Raw genomic sequence first — 15752 nt, 5'->3', positions numbered from 1 at the left:
CTGCCTGGTACATCTTGTGTGTCGATTGTGGTGTTGTACCAAATGTTAGATTCAAGAGTCATTGTCTTCTGACAATGTTTCCTGTCAGCCTCCAGTTCACTGTGGACACAATGGTCCTTTCATCAGTAGAAAGCGTTTTACTGGCCACAGATTCTCGTCAATAAAACCCATTCGACAGTATTAACGAAAATGTATCATTTGAGTTTGGGAATTAGGGAAATAAAAAAATAAGTAATAATGATAATACATTTTTCTTGACAAAAGTTAAAAAGAAAAGATTTTCCAGGTTTAATAATTAATATTCTGTCTTTTAGCTTCAGAGTTTTCATATTTTTCATGTCTTTGAAAAGTGGTTTGTTTGCCCCCTAATCTATTCAGCTGGTTTGCTAAATATGGCCGGGGTTAAATTAATCTTGCTGAACAAACTGAATGTTTGCAAACTAATAAAGTTGTAATGTTGAAGCCTTTGTAGCAGTCTTTCTCTCTACATTCTCTTGGTCAGATCTATGAGAAACACACAGCAACAGCCCCCTGTAAGGCGCAATGTGAAGTATATGCTTATGTGTTATTTCAGCAATCTAGAGCCGACCAAAGCTGATGGTCAGATCCAGTCAGAAGAAAGCAGCAATGAAATGGTGAGATGATGTTATTATTTAAGCACAGCTGAATTCTAGGCTATCTTTAAAACTCTCTTTGATTATATCCTAGTGTACAAATGAAGAGAGCAGTAAGATGAGTGAAAAGCCCCCCATGAATCCCTCGGCCACCTTGCCTGCCTCCATTGATGATGACAGCTTTGGCTCCAGAAAGGCTCGCTCTTCTTTTGGAAAAGGATTCTTTAAGATCCGCGGAGGCAAAAAATCATCCAGCAACCCTAACCTGGGTAAGAGAAATCTCCGGAGTTCGGCTAAATATAATCAATGTTGTCATGTTTAACCTGAAATAAGAATGAAGAATAACAAACTGGTTACTGGCGGATGAGACTTTTCTTTTCCCAAACCACACCCTTGCAGTACATGACATGGCCCAGGTACATAATTTGCAGCCTACACAAACCGACGTTCCACTTTAAATATGGAAGTCTGTTTCCATGGTACTGTTAGCCCTTTGTCCTGTCTCTGTTCTTTTTATTTTTTATGTCTGTGTCCATCCCACCTCCCCGGTCCTGTTTTTATTCCAATGATAATTTCTTTCCTCTTGTCTTGTTTTCCTGTTGGACGCTGTGCTGTGTGCTCTTTGTAACACATGAAGACCGCAGCAGGAGTGCAAGTGCGCCCATGTTAGGTACAGTAAAGGCTACTCGTCCCAGTAGGGTTGTCGTAGTTCTCCAACTGAAAACAAAAAGGAAACTACAAATATGTTCTTTATCTTTGTGCATTTGCTTTCCCTCCTCTTGGATATTTTAATATTCCAGTACCCGATTGCTTTAACATCCACAGCCTCATCACTCTCCTTCGTTGCACAAACCTTTGCTCAACATACGGACTATGCACTCTGTTGGTTTTCTTTTGTTTCTGCATGAAGTAGAGTGTTTATTTTATCCAAAGAAAGCGAAAGACCCCTTATTTAGACAAAGAGCTCCCTCTTATAATCTAAAACTAATGACCTAAGCTTTTATTCCAGTATTAGTCAGACATCAATATGTCTGATGCATGTCTATGTTTAATGATCTCTCAGCTTCTCCATGTCTTGGAGTCTTTGTGTGTTTCCTGTGGCACTGTTCTCCCTAAAATTAGCAGCTGAATCTCCCTTTATTGCTGTGTTTCTCTCACACCAATGCTTACCACGGTTTTGTGTTGGCATTTGTTTGTGCAGCTGAAACGGAGCAACAGGGCACCGACCATCTGGACCTTGCCGGGGTCCCACAGAGGTCACCCCACAGTGACAGCACACACACACTCCCTTCGACCCCGGAGAGCAGGACGAAATCTAAAGGCATAAAAAAACTATTTGGGAAGTGAGTAAAAAAAAAAAAAAACAAAGAATCTTCAACTCTTGTGATTGTTTTAAATATTTAGACAGAAATGTTTAATCGGTAGGCTTAAGCGGAGCCAGTCGACCACGTTCAACCTTGACGACAACCTCCCAGAGGGAGAGTTCAAGCGGGGCGGAGTACGAGCCACAGCAGGACCCAGACTGGGCTGGTCTCGTGATTTCCAGCGAGTCAACAAGTGAGTCTGAGCTTTCAGCATGAATAATGAAAGCCTGAATGTGGTTTCCTTGTTTTCAGTCTGTATTGTTCAGTAACTTTTAGACATAATGAAATGAGGAATAACAAAGGCATAAAATAAATTCATGAAGTTTCACAATGGGAACGATGCTCATTCATTATCTTTACCAAGTACACACATGCTTATGCACTCATCCTCTTTTGAGCTGCAGTTTAACCAAAATGAAACCCTTAGTTTAGCCGCTTTGTTATAATAATGAGCTGCTTTCTCCAAATAATAAATGTTTTTCTGGCTTTTGAAGCATTTATACTGTTTTGCTTATATAAAAAGCAAAATATTGTGACAACAGTTTGTGTCACTCTGCACAAGCTTTCACTCTCAGCTGCGTTGTGTGTGTCTATATATATTTATATATATATATATATAAATAATATGTGTGTGTATATATGTATATACATATATGTATGTATATGTGTTTATATGTATGTGTGTGTGTGTGTGTATACATATATACACATATACACTATATTGCCAAAAGTATTTGCTCACCCATCCAAATTATTGGAATCAGGTGTTCCAATCACTTCCATGGCCACAGGTGTATAAATTCAAGCACCTAGGCATGCAGACTGTTTTTACAAACATTTGTGAAAGAATGGGTCGCTCTCAGGAGCTCAGTGAATTCCAGCGTGGAACTGTGATAGGATGCCACCTGTGCAACAAATCCAGTCGTGAAATTTCCTCGCTCCTAAATATTCCACAGTCAACTGTCAGCTGTATTATAAGAAAATGGAAGTGTTTGGGAACGACAGCAACTCAGCCACGAAGTGGTAGGCCACGTAAACTGACGGAGCGGGGTCAGCGGATGCTGACGCGCATAGTGCGAAGAGGTCGCCAACTTTCTGCAGAGTCAATCACTACAGACCTCCAAACTTCATGTGGCCTTCAGATTAGCTCAAGAACAGTGCGCAGAGAGCTTCATGGAATGGGTTTCCATGGTCGAGCAGCTGCATCCAAGCCATACATCACCAAGTGCAATGCAAAGCGTCGGATGCGGTGGTGTAAAGCACGCCGCCACTGGACTCTAGAGCAGTGGAGACGCGTTCTCTGGAGTGACGAATCGCGCTTCCCCATCTGGCAATCTGATGGACGGGTCTGGGTTTGGCGGTTGCCAGGAGAACGGTACTTGTCTGACTGCATTGTGCCAAGTGTAAAGTTTGTTGGAGGGGGGATTATGGTGTGGGGTTGTTTTTCAGGAGCTGGGCTTGGCCCCTTAGTTCCAGTGAAAGGAACTCTGAATGCTTCAGCATACCAAGACATTTTGGACAATTCCATGCTCCCAACTTTGTGGGAACAGTTTGGAGCTGGCCCCTTCCTCTTCCAACATGACTGTGCACCAGTGCACAAAGCAAGGTCCATAAAGACATGGATGACAGAGTCTGGTGTGGATGAACTTGACTGGCCTGCACAGAGTCCTGACCTCAACCCGATAGAACACCTTTGGGATGAATTAGAGCGGAGACTGAGAGCCAGGCCTTCTCGTCCAACATCAGTGTGCAACCTCACAAATGCGCTTCTGGAAGAATGGTCAAAAATTCCCATAAACACACTCCTAAACCTTGTGGACAGCCTTCCCAGAAGAGTTGAAGCTGTTCTAGCTGCAAAGGGTGGACCGACGTCATATTGAACCCTATGGATTAGGAACGGGATGTCACTTAAGCTCATATGTGAGTCAAGGCAGGTGAGCAAATACTTTTGGCAATATAGTGTATGTATATATATGCTTGTATATGTATATGTATATGTATATATATATATATATATATATATATAACAATAAAAACTTTTTCTTAGGGGGTTGGTGGTCCTATTAGTGTGATAGAGCGCCCCCTTTGGACAATATTAGGGGAAACACTGAGTATTAATAATATTAATTAAAAGTGAAAACTTTATCTTTCTTTAACTACACTGTCTGAGAAAAATAGAGAAAGATATATTAATCTCAGAGGGATTTTTTTTAAATGAGATTATTCGATTACTTCCTGTATATTAAAATGATTTAATGCAGCTCATTAATACTATGGAAATGACAGACTCTACATAATTTAATCTCTTCTGTATCCCTCCTAGTGAAGTCGACGCTCCATTTGCACGCTGGTCCAAAGATCAGGTGTGTGATTGGCTGCAGGAGCAGGGCCTCGGCCTGTACGTGAACATGGCCCGCACATGGATCTCCTCTGGACAGACACTGCTGCAGGCGTCGCAGCTAGACCTCGAGAGGGTGAGATGTGGCACAACAGTTATTTTAGCTGTCAGGAAAAATATCTTCAGACAAAACTTGCTTTGTGGCATGAAAAGATCCTTATTTGTGTTCTTGTGGATTTTAGGAGCTTGGCATCAAACAGCCGCTGCACAGAAAAAAGCTGCAGCTCTCTCTGCAGGCCCTTGGTTCAGAGCAAGAGGATAACAAGGGAAAACTGGACTATAACTGGGTGACAAGTAAGTAGAGTTATTTGTTTTGTTATAGATTTTTTTTGTCTGCTTATTAACCTTCACTTTTTACTACACGTTGCATTGATCCACTATCTGTTTCCTCTCAGGATGGTTAGACGACATCGGCCTTCCTCAGTATAAAACCCAGTTTGATGAAGCCAGAGTGGACGGGCGAATGCTTCACTATATGACTGTGGTGAGTGTTTACATGTCACACATTGGATTTTGACACCCTTAAATTGGGGGTTTTGTGTTATAGTTGGTATTGGTGGTTAATTCTGTATTTTGTATTTGCTGGATACTATATTGGAGAATTTAAATAGATTGTTTTGGAGTAAAACCCTAAACATATTTTGTCTTGCAAAGCTATAATTGTGTCTTATAAGTACTTTGCTTGTTTACCTGTATACAGAGCAAGGCTGGTGTTTAGTAAGTTTGAACCATAAACACACTGGGTTTAAAAATAATTAAGGTGAAAGGGATTGATGCTGGTCACCCATGTATGAAAAATGTAAAATGCATATGAGATGTGCCATGGAAGGGCAAATTGGCATTATGATTAAAAGAGTGTTAGCTAGCTTATTTCTGTACTGAACAAAACAATTTGACCAGAAGCTGATAGGCGGTGGAGTCAGTTGTATTCATATGTTATGGTATTCATTCAAAACACGATTAGAAAGACAAAGATTAAATAAAATGAAAGATGTTGTAAGGTCTTAATAAGAACCTTATCAGTAAGGCTTCAGCTGCTTTTAGAATTAATCCAGACTCTAAAGAGGAAGAAGAAAACTCTTTCCAAAGCCGTGTTGCAACCATCTGGAAAGAACTGTCACCTCTAGTGCTTTTTTTTCTGTTGGTACTTGATTTTGTGAACGTTTAATCTTGCAGAGTGTTATGAATTATTTTAGGCAGCCAGAGACAGCTGTAGTTTAAAGAATGCTCTACAGATGGCAGTGGTGATGGCAAACAGTGAAGTCTCTTTTCTGAAGGGATGTTTATGTGCCATGTCAATCCAGTATTAAGTTAAAAATGACAAAACCCATTCCCTTTATGAGTAGTAGAAATATTTATATATATATTTTATAGGGAGTTTATTTTTCATTTGATGAAGCGGTTTTAAATGTCAGAAGCTGACATTTTGAAGAAGCTGATGCATTAAACTTTTGGATTCTTGTGTCACTGTTGTTGCTTTTCTTCCTGTTTTATGTGAAAGCTACTACTTTGTGTTACATTTAGAGCAGTTAGTGATTCTTTACCTGCTCTGTCTGTCAGGATGACCTCCTCTCCCTGAAGGTGGGGAGTGTCCTCCATCACCTCAGCATCAAGAGAGCAATTCAAGTTCTACGAATCAACAACTACGAACCCAACTGTTTGCGTCGGAGACCATCAGACGAGGTACTTTTTCAGCGTTATTTAGACCCAGCCTTTTTGCCAGTGGGAAGGAAGCCAAATGCTGATTCATAGCGGTTCGACCCATGTTTGAAAAACACACGTTAACGTGCTATATTCGGTGGGAAAGAGGCTTAAGTCAGGACTGTACAAAGCCTTCCTTTAACTTCTCCTGGAAACGTTTTTAAAATTTGTTTAGGGGGCGGGATGAATTTTTTTAATCAGGGTAAGTTCATTTTTTCTGTTCTGTACAGGTCGGATTTCAGATAATCTTTTCTGACAAGTCTCGTTTTGTTGTAATGCTTACCTATATAGGTTTTTATTTTGTAAACTACCTTTGGTTCTCTGTATGCAGAACAACATTTCACCTGCAGAGATCTCCCAGTGGACCAACCACAGGGTGATGGAATGGCTTCGATCTGTTGACCTCGCTGAGTACGCTCCTAACCTGAGGGGCAGCGGTGTCCACGGAGGACTAATGGTGAGGAACTTTGGCTTTCCTCCACCGTTTGAGCAGCAGATTGTCCTTAAATATATCTAATCACAACTTGTGTGCGTGTTTAGGTTCTGGAGCCCCGGTTCAATGTGGAGACCATGGCTCTGCTGCTTAACATCCCCCCCAACAAGACGCTGCTGCGTCGCCACCTTGCCACACATTTCAGTCTCCTCATTGGCTCAGAAGCTCAGCAGCTCAAACAGGAGTGTCTGGAGAACCCAGACTACATTCTACTTACTGCCACTACTAAAGTCAAGGTAATCTGGTACTTCCTCCTCTGCTTTCTCTGAGCGCTGTTTCCTAGAACAGATCTAGCTTTACCGGTATAAATTGTGTTCACAGACAAGGAATTTGATTTAGACTCCCCATGTAGACATTAAACATGAATTTTTGTTCTTTAGAGGTGTTAAATACAAGATATGTATATGTAGCTGGACAGTATATAGAAAGAAGAACAGCAGGTTGGCTATTTGGGTAGAAAGGACAAAAACTTTTACGTTTTCAAGTATGTTTTTAATGTGAAGTCCTGTTTTGTTGTTTTTGTTTTTTTCTGTGTCATAACCAGCCAAGGAAACTGTCGTTTGGTAACTTCAGCGGTCTAAGGAAGAAAAAGCAGGAGGAAAATGAGGAGTATGTGTGTCCAATGGACGTAGAGATGCCAAAAGGACGGAGTTTCCAGAAAGGCTTTGAGCTCCAGATCTATGAGGATGACCTGGACCGGCTGGAGCAGGTGAATCTATCTCACTGACATCATCACTTGTGTTGAGAAAGATGCTGTATTTGTTGTGTGATCCAGTCCGCCTGGTTGTTTGTCTCATTCTAAGTGGAGCATATTGTTTTTGCAGATGGAGGACTCTGAGGGGACAGTGAGACAGATCGGGGCTTTCTCAGAGGGAATTCAGAACCTCACTGTAAGTCTATGATGATTCCCAGGTCTCCTTTGTTCAAGAGCTTCTGGTGTGAATAAATATTTTCTGTTTTTTTCTTTGTCTTCCAGAGTATGCTGAAAGAAGATGAATTCTTTAAAGAGATGTCAAACTCTCCAAACCCGAGTGTCACCGATGAGGAATCCAATGCATGAGACAGTCTGGGTCCGACCCGGTCCTGCTGTGAATGAAACTCTGGGCCGACCCTCCTCTTCTCACCGTTAACGACCCTTTATTGCCTTTTAGTGTTAAAGAGCCAAAAGTGTTACAGCTTCCTCCTTCTCTTTGTCAGCGTCTCTGGCCCATTCGTCACCATTACTGATGTCCGAGGGAACATTTAGGATAGCACCACTGTTTTCCTACCAGCTGGTCTCTGGAAATATTTTATACTCTGTGGTATATAAAGTGTCAACCAGCAAGAAAATGCCATGAAAATACGATTTTATATATTTTAATATATCAATTTTAGTTGCCTTCAGAGTTAGAAAATGAAAGGAAGACGTGGGCTTTGCTGAAACGGACGAATTCACAGAGGAAATTTAATCAAAGTATGTCTTTAAAAACAAATTCTGCAGCTGCTACGTTTTCTCTTTCTACACGACTGAACCTTGCTGATTAAACAACTGTGGTCTGATATTTCATCTTTTTTTATGAAGATTTGTATGCTCATCAATTTGCACATAAACTACATTAACCAGTCTAAAGAATATCCTTGCATGATTTCGGAGTTTAACACGTTTGTATTTTACTTTTTATCTTGGAAGGATCTGGGAACCTATTTAGTTGTTCCTTTGAACATGTAGTCTGAGAAAATATCATTTCCCTGCAATAATTCTGTAATTCAGCTCTTTATTCTGTCATAGGTTATACAATTTTAAACGCAGTTCTTGAGATCAATAAACTAATTTAAGTCAGCCTTGTTTCTATTCTGTTGGACAATAAAATACCAACAACTGAAAGTGGTTTGGTTTTGTTTTTTCACTATAAATCATGTATTTATGGTTTCCAAAGTGAAGATAAATTGTGGGTATATTCATTATTCCAAGCATGATGTCAAGGAATTGTTCATTTTTAAACGATTCTGTTCTGCAGTAAATTAAAATCTGCCAGGGAACGTGAATATTTACTACTAAAGTCCGTCTGTGATTTCAAATGACTCTGTTTTTTTTTTTTTTTCCATTGTCAGTTATATTTAAATGTGTTTGTAAAACCAAATTTAGATCTAATTATTTTATTATTTAGAAAAATCCACATTGGGAGGCATCAACAGCAGTTTGAAGTCGGTGTAAAGCAGAAGGTTTTCCAGCTATAAAATGTTAATTTTTTAATCTTATCGATTTTTTCAAATTTATTGAAAGATCAAAATGTTTAGGGAATTATAAGAAAATAAAATTATATCTTAGTGTTAAAATCTTGGTCTTAAATCTAACGTGCATGCCTCAAACTCAAGCCTGTTGAATCTGAGGGGGAGTGGTGGACTAGTGATTAGAGCTTGGAATCCTGAGGTTCTGAGTTCGAGCCCCACCACCCACAGACTGCTACTCTGGGTCTTTGAGTAAAGACCCTTAACCCCACACTGCTCCCCGGGCGCCGCACAATGGCAGCCCAGTGCTCCCCAAGGGGATGAGTTAAATGCAGTAATGAAATTAAAAAGCTGGAATCTAGCCCATCATGTCAGTGTATCCCGTCCTCCAGAGTTTATAAGGACTGAAATTAGGCTGGAGCATCTAGCTTCAGGCTGGTTCTAAGCCTGCCTCAAGCTGTTCTCTGAGGTAGCATTAAACCGACCACAGAAGCTGCCTCTTCTCATGTCATCAGTGGGATTCCAGATCTGTGACACAGAGGCCTTCAAACTATCTTCTGCTTTCCTCTTGGTTACTTTTCATGCTAGAAACCATTTAAAGTACTGGATAGAATATACCACTGGCTGAAACATCCAAATGCATTCCAAAGGATAAGAGCTCCTCATTTTGAAGTCAAATAGAACAACTATACATGAACATGATTGTATAAGTTCAAAATTACCTTTTGATTTACATTTTTTCTTGTAGATGAATCATTTCGAATCATAGCAGCAGGGTCAGAAAAACATTACATAGTTTTGACAATTTGTGGGGTGAAAGATTACTTCAGTTCAGTTTAAAGTCATTTTGCAATAATCTGTTGGATAATATATCCCACCCCATGCATAAAGCTGTTTCAGAACTGGAGAGCTCCTTCAGTGACAGACTGCTGCACCCTAAATGCACCAGGGAGCGTTATCACAGATCCTTCCAGCAGCTGTAAGACTCTATAACCACCACTGTTCCCAACAACCTAAATAGGCTGTTACATTCATGCTGATTTTGCACAGTTTCTATCTCAGTCCGTTAAATGACATACTGCTGTCATTTAGCACATCTCTGATGTTGCTGCTATTTTCAAATATCCATTGCTGCAAAAAATGTCCATAGCTGTATATTGGTTATTTATTCTCCAGGTGCAGAGTTTGTATATTGTTAGAAACACTTTACAGTACAGTATTTAATTGTTTATCTTTTAACTCTTCACTATTATGTTATGTTTATACATTTTTCTATTATCTTTTTTGCTGCCGTAAACACCAGAATTTCCCAATTGTGGGACAATAAAGGGATTTTCTATTCTATTTTATTCTAAAGAAAGTCAGATGTGGGGGTTTTATCACTGCACTAGTTAAAATAAGCAGAATATATGATGTATGGATAACCATTTAAGTCCAACATTCTAAAATCTTCATTTGGAAACTTTAGTTTTAGTTGTTCTGGTTGCTTAAATGGAGATGTGAGGAATCCCTGATGATAGACCTCCTTTCCCGCAGCAGTCCTAGAAAAGATCCACACAGAGGGGAGGGACATTCCCATGACCCTTTTAACTTCCCTTACTGTCCTCTTTTGGGCCAAGTGGTCTGCCATATTGCAGATGGAGTTTGACACAATTTGGTGAAATTATTCATTTAGTGAATCATGTTATACAAATAAATGCAACTTGCTGTCCTCACACAGAAAAAAAAGGGTGGGAGGTGACTGGTGCTTTTTTATTTGCTGTTAGGGATAATGTGAATGAGATTAATTTGCTAGATGATGCTAAGAATCCTAATTATAAACTTGTTGCATTCTGTATCTATCAATGATGCAGAGTTTGGTTCTAGTTGCTCTTACATCTTCTTGACATTTAGACAAAGTTTTTCACATTATAATCAGAGGGCTTTGTTTGCATAATATTGGAAACTAATCTGTGAAAGTGGATTAAAAACTATCCTTTGGCAGGGTTCCTCCTGGTGGTTAATCACACCCACCCTCTCCTTCAACAAGCAGGGCTCACATCAGGATTCTTCTCAGACCCCTGCAGAGGGTTGGATAATGGGTGGAGGCTGGACTTTCTCAAACATTAGTGGGTGCTCTGCTGTAGTGTGAACTATAGAAGAGAAGAGTTTCTGTTATCATGGCTGCAAGGTCTGTATAATTACTAACTTTTTTTCTCTCTTTAAAGTTCATTTTTGCACTAACTAGGCAGTTTTAAACCAAGGCTGTTGATAGAAACTGTGTGAAATGCAGGTTTTGTGGAAGCCTCTTTCTGGCAGTCCTTCTCAGCGGAGCTAATGCATCAAGGTAAAATATGATAAAAGAAAAGATGTTTTTCCTCATGCACTTGTTTTAGCAGTAGTCAGATTTTTGTGTATTTCTGTAACAGGCCAGTTTTAAACCAGGAGCTATCCAATATCTTCAATGAGCTCTGGAGCCTGGATGTGAATCGCATGACGCCTGGGATAGACTACACCATCTCTGTTCAGGTGAGGAGCTCCTTAATAACACAGCACTTCCCTGGCTGCTGTTTGTTCAAAGTATCTGTAGGTTCTTTATGTTTCCTCTGCAGAGTAGAGCAGGGTTTGTGAACCAGGGCAGCCATCTTGTAATGGATCACGCCTCACTGCCTCTTTTCTCCAACGTAAACGAGAACAAAATGAGGAACACTACCACTTTTTCTCGTGAGTGATTCAGAGCTCTCTCACTGCCTCAGCCAAACACATTCAGGAAATCCTGCACTTAATCAACTGGATTTCTGTTCCTGCAGGCTTCATGAAACTCTTGGACAACTACGAACGATCAACAGGTATCACAGAGCGAGTCACTCCAGAGGAACAGACAGAAATCAGTCTTTTTCTGGATGCTGTTTTAGAGACACAGGTCATGAAGGTGTGTAAAACTACCTGGACTTAACAACTCCTTTAACATATTTTTGTTTTAATGTGTTTTTTCAATGCCTTCAGTTCCCCACAGACTTGAAAAAAAAAAACTTTTTCATTTTTGCTGTTTTGTGGCTGGAGTTTGCAGCTGTCTCTTCCTGTCCCTGCAGGAACAAAACACAAAACTTCATGGTGTTAGAGTGAAAAATGACAAACAGCTGAAACATCTGTGTGCAGCTGTGGAATGCAAAGTTGGCCTCCATGGTGTCCCTAAAGAGGATCAGTGGAAAAATGTGGACATTTTGTTCCAACTCTGTAAGCTCTTTGCTCTGAGGAGATTTTGGATTATCTCTCTTTGGAGTAGAGATAAATAAATGTAGTATTTATGGCCATGTTTTGATCACATTAATGATGTAGTGTAAAAAGCAGAAACACAGTAAACAGAAATGTAGAATCAGCTAAATTTAATGCAATTTCATAACTATTAGCAAACACCATTCTAAAACAGTCTCTCTCTGGGATTCTTGAAAGATTTAAACGAAAACAATTAAACAGAAATATTCACAATATTGTACCAATAGTATTAATAGCATAGCTAAGCATTTTAACAGCTTGATTTAAGAAGCTGTGTAATACATTGATCATAAAGCTTTTGATATCTTGGTACCAAAAGAGGGTAGGGATTTTCTCAATACCTTTCCTCTCACTATCAGCTGCATAGCTGCTTAGCGGCAGTGAAAATGAAGGGTGACTGGGTTTTTTTATTCAATACTGTATTCATTTTTGTATGAAAAGTTCAAATACTGTGCCTTGAAAAATTGTTAATCCATTTGAATTTGTTTCCTTTAAAGCTTCAATATCTTCTGTTTGGATTTTACATGGTAGATCAACACAAAGCTGCACATGATAAGAAGGGGAGAAGTATAATTCAACCTGGAGAGACTCACACTGAGAAAAGCTGCAATTAGAAAATATTAAATTTAATTAAATCATATTCTTCAAAGGCCATCTGCCGAGGCCGACTGGGGTTCAAGGAGACAGAAGAAGAAAAAGACATAAATGAAATAAGTCTTTGGCGCTCTGGCACTGGCAGAACGCTTTGATGCTGTGAATCAACATGCACTTGGATGAGTAACCAAGAAAAGGATTAGAGTAGTTTTCCCCCGGGTCCCGGACCCTGGCAGTGGACCAAGCCAGAGGATGAGTGGGACTCATAATAAGGGAATAGGGGTGGAGGTGGATGAACGTTTGCTTATGTGCAGGAGAATCTGGGCCAGGAGCTAAATGAAGCGGATCTTTAAAGATGGCTGGCCTTTGGAGAAGGTGCAGCCCCCAACATCAATCAATGCTCTCCTTGCCTTGTCTGTCAGTTTTGAGGGGCTATACCCTCTCCATTTTCATACGTCACAGTCATCCTCCAACTTAGTTTATATTTATCACATCAATAAAATACTTAGAAATATGTGGTTTAAAAGTAAAAAAGAATTGAAAGGTTCGGTGCTGTCAATACTGTTGCGGGGTACAGTGGCCATAATTTAATTAAGAATCCTTTAGGTGTATCTTCCCAAAACGAGTCCAGTCCTGTCACTGGGAAAAATCAGATTTTTACAGAACAGGTACATTTCTGAAGTCTGGTAGTTTACAGTCTACTTTGCAGTAATGAATAATGACCTCTCCCCAGCGGGCTCATCAGTACCTGGTGAGCAAAGGGAAGTCCAGCTCGGACATCACGCAGTTTAAGAGTCAACTCAACTTGATCTGGTTCCATCTGTACCACCGACAGAGAAACACAGGGTGAGGGTCCCAGAAACGTCAACAGATGTATCTTTTTATTTAGTTTATATTTAAATTTGTCAGGACATGTTAAAGGAATAGTACACCCAAAACATGATTAGCCTTCATTTTCTACTCACCCCCATGCTGAACAACACTGGAGTACTTTTTTGATATCTCAAATGCATCCGGAGATCTGGGAGGCTTCTTGCTGTCTGCTGACATTCAAATAATGGAGGTCTATGGCGCCCGAGGCAGAAAGGTCCATAAAAGTCCACAAAAAATGTGTCAATATTCCTCCATACTGCTCGTCCAATGTAATCCAAGTGTCCTGAGTGGGTAGCGTCCATAATTTACTCGAAACAAAGTCATTTAGAATGTTTTTAGAGCATAAACAGTAGTGTATAGGATTTCCTATAAGCGCGTTCACGGGTCTACAGAAACCGCGGCAGACCAAACCAGATGAAAGTGCGCATTCAGCGTCTGCTCTGCCGATCATGCAAGCGTAGAAGAAGAAATGTGCCGTTTACCTGTGCAAAGAAAGAAACAACGAAAGAAAAATGTCTGAGGACTTCAGTGTTGAGGAAGAGCATGAGTTCTTTGCCGAGCTGAATGCGCACTTTCGTCTGGTTTGGTCTGCCGCGGTTTTCGTAGACTCGTGAACGCGCTTTAAGGAAATCCTATACACTACTGTTTATGCTCTAAAAACATTCTAAATGACTTTGTTTCGAGTAAATTATGGACGCTACCCACTCAGGACACTTGGAATACATTGGACGAGCAGTATGGAGGAATATTGAAACGTTTTTTGTGGACTTTTATGGACCTTTCTGCCTCGGGCACCATAGACCTCTATTATTTGAGTGTCAGCAGACAGCAAGAAGCCTCCCAGATCTCCAGATGCATTTGAGATATCAAAAAAGTACTCCAGAGTGTTGTTCAGCATGGGGGTGAGTAGAAAATGAAGGCTAATCATGTTTTGGGTGTACTATTCCTTTAAGAAAAGCTCTCACTTTATCATTGCAGCCCAGACTCTTGTGGATTTGAACACGTCTTTGTTGGTGAAACCAAATCTGGAACAGAAATTATCGGGTTTCACAACTGGGTCCAGTTCTACCTGCAGGAGAAAAACAGCCACTTGGACTATAAAGGCTATAAGGCCAGAGACCATGACTTAGTAAGTTCACTGCTTCTGGAGACTTGCTTGTCAACGCGCTCTAACATGTTAATTCATGCTTTCTCTACAGCCTGATCAGGATGACCATGTCCTGAACCTCCAGTTCAGCTGGCACGGCGTGGTGAAGCCCGTCGGCAGCGCCTTCATCGGAACCAGCCCCGAGTTTGAAATGGCCCTCTTCACCATCATCTTCCTTATGAACACAGAGCGAAGCACAACTGTGCTGGTCAACATCGATCAGTGTCAAATGGAGCTGGTGGTCATCAGGCAGGGCCGCTGTCTGGGGACTGCCTACCCCAAACTGCTCAGCAGCAACAGCAGACACACGGGGCAGCACTCACACTGACTCCAAAAGAGATTTTACCTAAAACCAGTTGGTGAAGTCTACATCCATCAGGAGAATCATAATCTGTACTGATCCAACCATGTATCTAAAGCTTTTAATAAAATATTTCTAATGGTTTTATCAGCAAAATAAGATGTATTTGAAAAGGTGTACTGTGTATCTGTGAGATCCTTATGTTAATCATCGCTATGAATAAAAGTAATCCCAGATTTTGTAATAACCCCAAAATTTTCATTCTTATAGAAGTAAAAGTGTTGAAAAGAATAAAACATGGTTTAATGAACATAAAATCTCTCTCCTCAAAGACTGTTAATTAATGACTTGATTTGAAACAAGATTGATTTATTTTGACTTACAGAAACCTGCCTGCAGCAAAAGGATCATGTTAATATAAATGAGTCAACTTATTTTGGTTACATTTAAATTCACATCATAGTCGAAGAGAAGCAATATTTTTTCTTTCTGATTTATTAGACGGTTTAAAGCTTGTTCATTTCAATTTCATTCTGTTTGTATTTTTGTTATTGTGCACCGGACGCTTGAAGTGAGATGACATGCCTTGTGAAATGTCACAATGGCTCCCTGTTGTGTATGGTGTTCAGTTTAAATTAGAATCAAAGCTTATTTATATAGCACTTTACAACAACACCAGGAAGATCAAAGTGCGTCACAGAAAGATAAAAACAATGCAAAAAAAAAAAAATTAATAAAATTATAAGCATAAAACAATGTGTCCTAAGTATTAAAAGCCAGTTTAAAAAAACAAGTCTTTAATCT

The 15752-nt window shown here is 40.0% G+C and overlaps 2 protein-coding genes across 6 annotated transcripts in view; both read left to right on the top strand.

The window, feature by feature from the left end:
- Positions 1 to 8434, top strand: part of ppfibp1b (PPFIA binding protein 1b) — a 30048-nt gene extending 21614 nt beyond the window's left edge. For 2 of the 4 annotated variants that reach the window (XM_038299994.1, XM_038299992.1), the window contains 14 exons: positions 575 to 635; positions 709 to 883; positions 1252 to 1284; positions 1816 to 1957; positions 2040 to 2171; positions 4302 to 4452; positions 4559 to 4670; positions 4772 to 4860; positions 5937 to 6059; positions 6409 to 6534; positions 6618 to 6806; positions 7115 to 7279; positions 7395 to 7460; positions 7547 to 8434. In XM_038299994.1, coding sequence (XP_038155922.1) covers positions 575 to 635; positions 709 to 883; positions 1252 to 1284; positions 1816 to 1957; positions 2040 to 2171; positions 4302 to 4452; positions 4559 to 4670; positions 4772 to 4860; positions 5937 to 6059; positions 6409 to 6534; positions 6618 to 6806; positions 7115 to 7279; positions 7395 to 7460; positions 7547 to 7630 — 1648 coding nt within the window. In that variant the 3' untranslated portion in view covers positions 7631 to 8434. The remainder of the gene's footprint in view (positions 1 to 574; positions 636 to 708; positions 884 to 1251; positions 1285 to 1815; positions 1958 to 2039; positions 2172 to 4301; positions 4453 to 4558; positions 4671 to 4771; positions 4861 to 5936; positions 6060 to 6408; positions 6535 to 6617; positions 6807 to 7114; positions 7280 to 7394; positions 7461 to 7546) is intronic. The other 2 variants (XM_038299995.1, XM_038299993.1) reach the window with 1 other exon arrangement.
- Positions 8435 to 10805: 2371 nt separating this feature from the next.
- endouc (endonuclease, polyU-specific C) lies at positions 10806 to 15265 on the top strand. Of its 2 annotated transcripts, none has more exons than XM_038300102.1 (8): positions 10806 to 10948; positions 11051 to 11104; positions 11187 to 11286; positions 11370 to 11481; positions 11568 to 11689; positions 13361 to 13473; positions 14479 to 14629; positions 14700 to 15265. In XM_038300102.1, exons 1-8 carry the CDS (start codon positions 10938 to 10940, stop codon positions 14973 to 14975), a joined length of 939 nt encoding a protein of 312 aa, XP_038156030.1. In that variant the 5' UTR covers positions 10806 to 10937; the 3' UTR covers positions 14976 to 15265. The 2 variants fall into 2 exon arrangements, with proteins under 2 accessions (XP_038156030.1, XP_038156029.1); XM_038300101.1 differs by having other exon boundaries at positions 10864 to 10948; positions 11033 to 11104.
- Positions 15266 to 15752: the final 487 nt, after the last annotated feature.

The sequence above is a fragment of the Cyprinodon tularosa genome, unplaced genomic scaffold (genome assembly GCF_016077235.1).
Source record: "Cyprinodon tularosa strain WSP-4 unplaced genomic scaffold, ASM1607723v1 ctg44, whole genome shotgun sequence".
In the NCBI taxonomy this organism is placed as follows: domain Eukaryota; kingdom Metazoa; phylum Chordata; class Actinopteri; order Cyprinodontiformes; family Cyprinodontidae; genus Cyprinodon; species Cyprinodon tularosa.
This window is presented reverse-complemented; position numbering and strand designations above follow the sequence as displayed.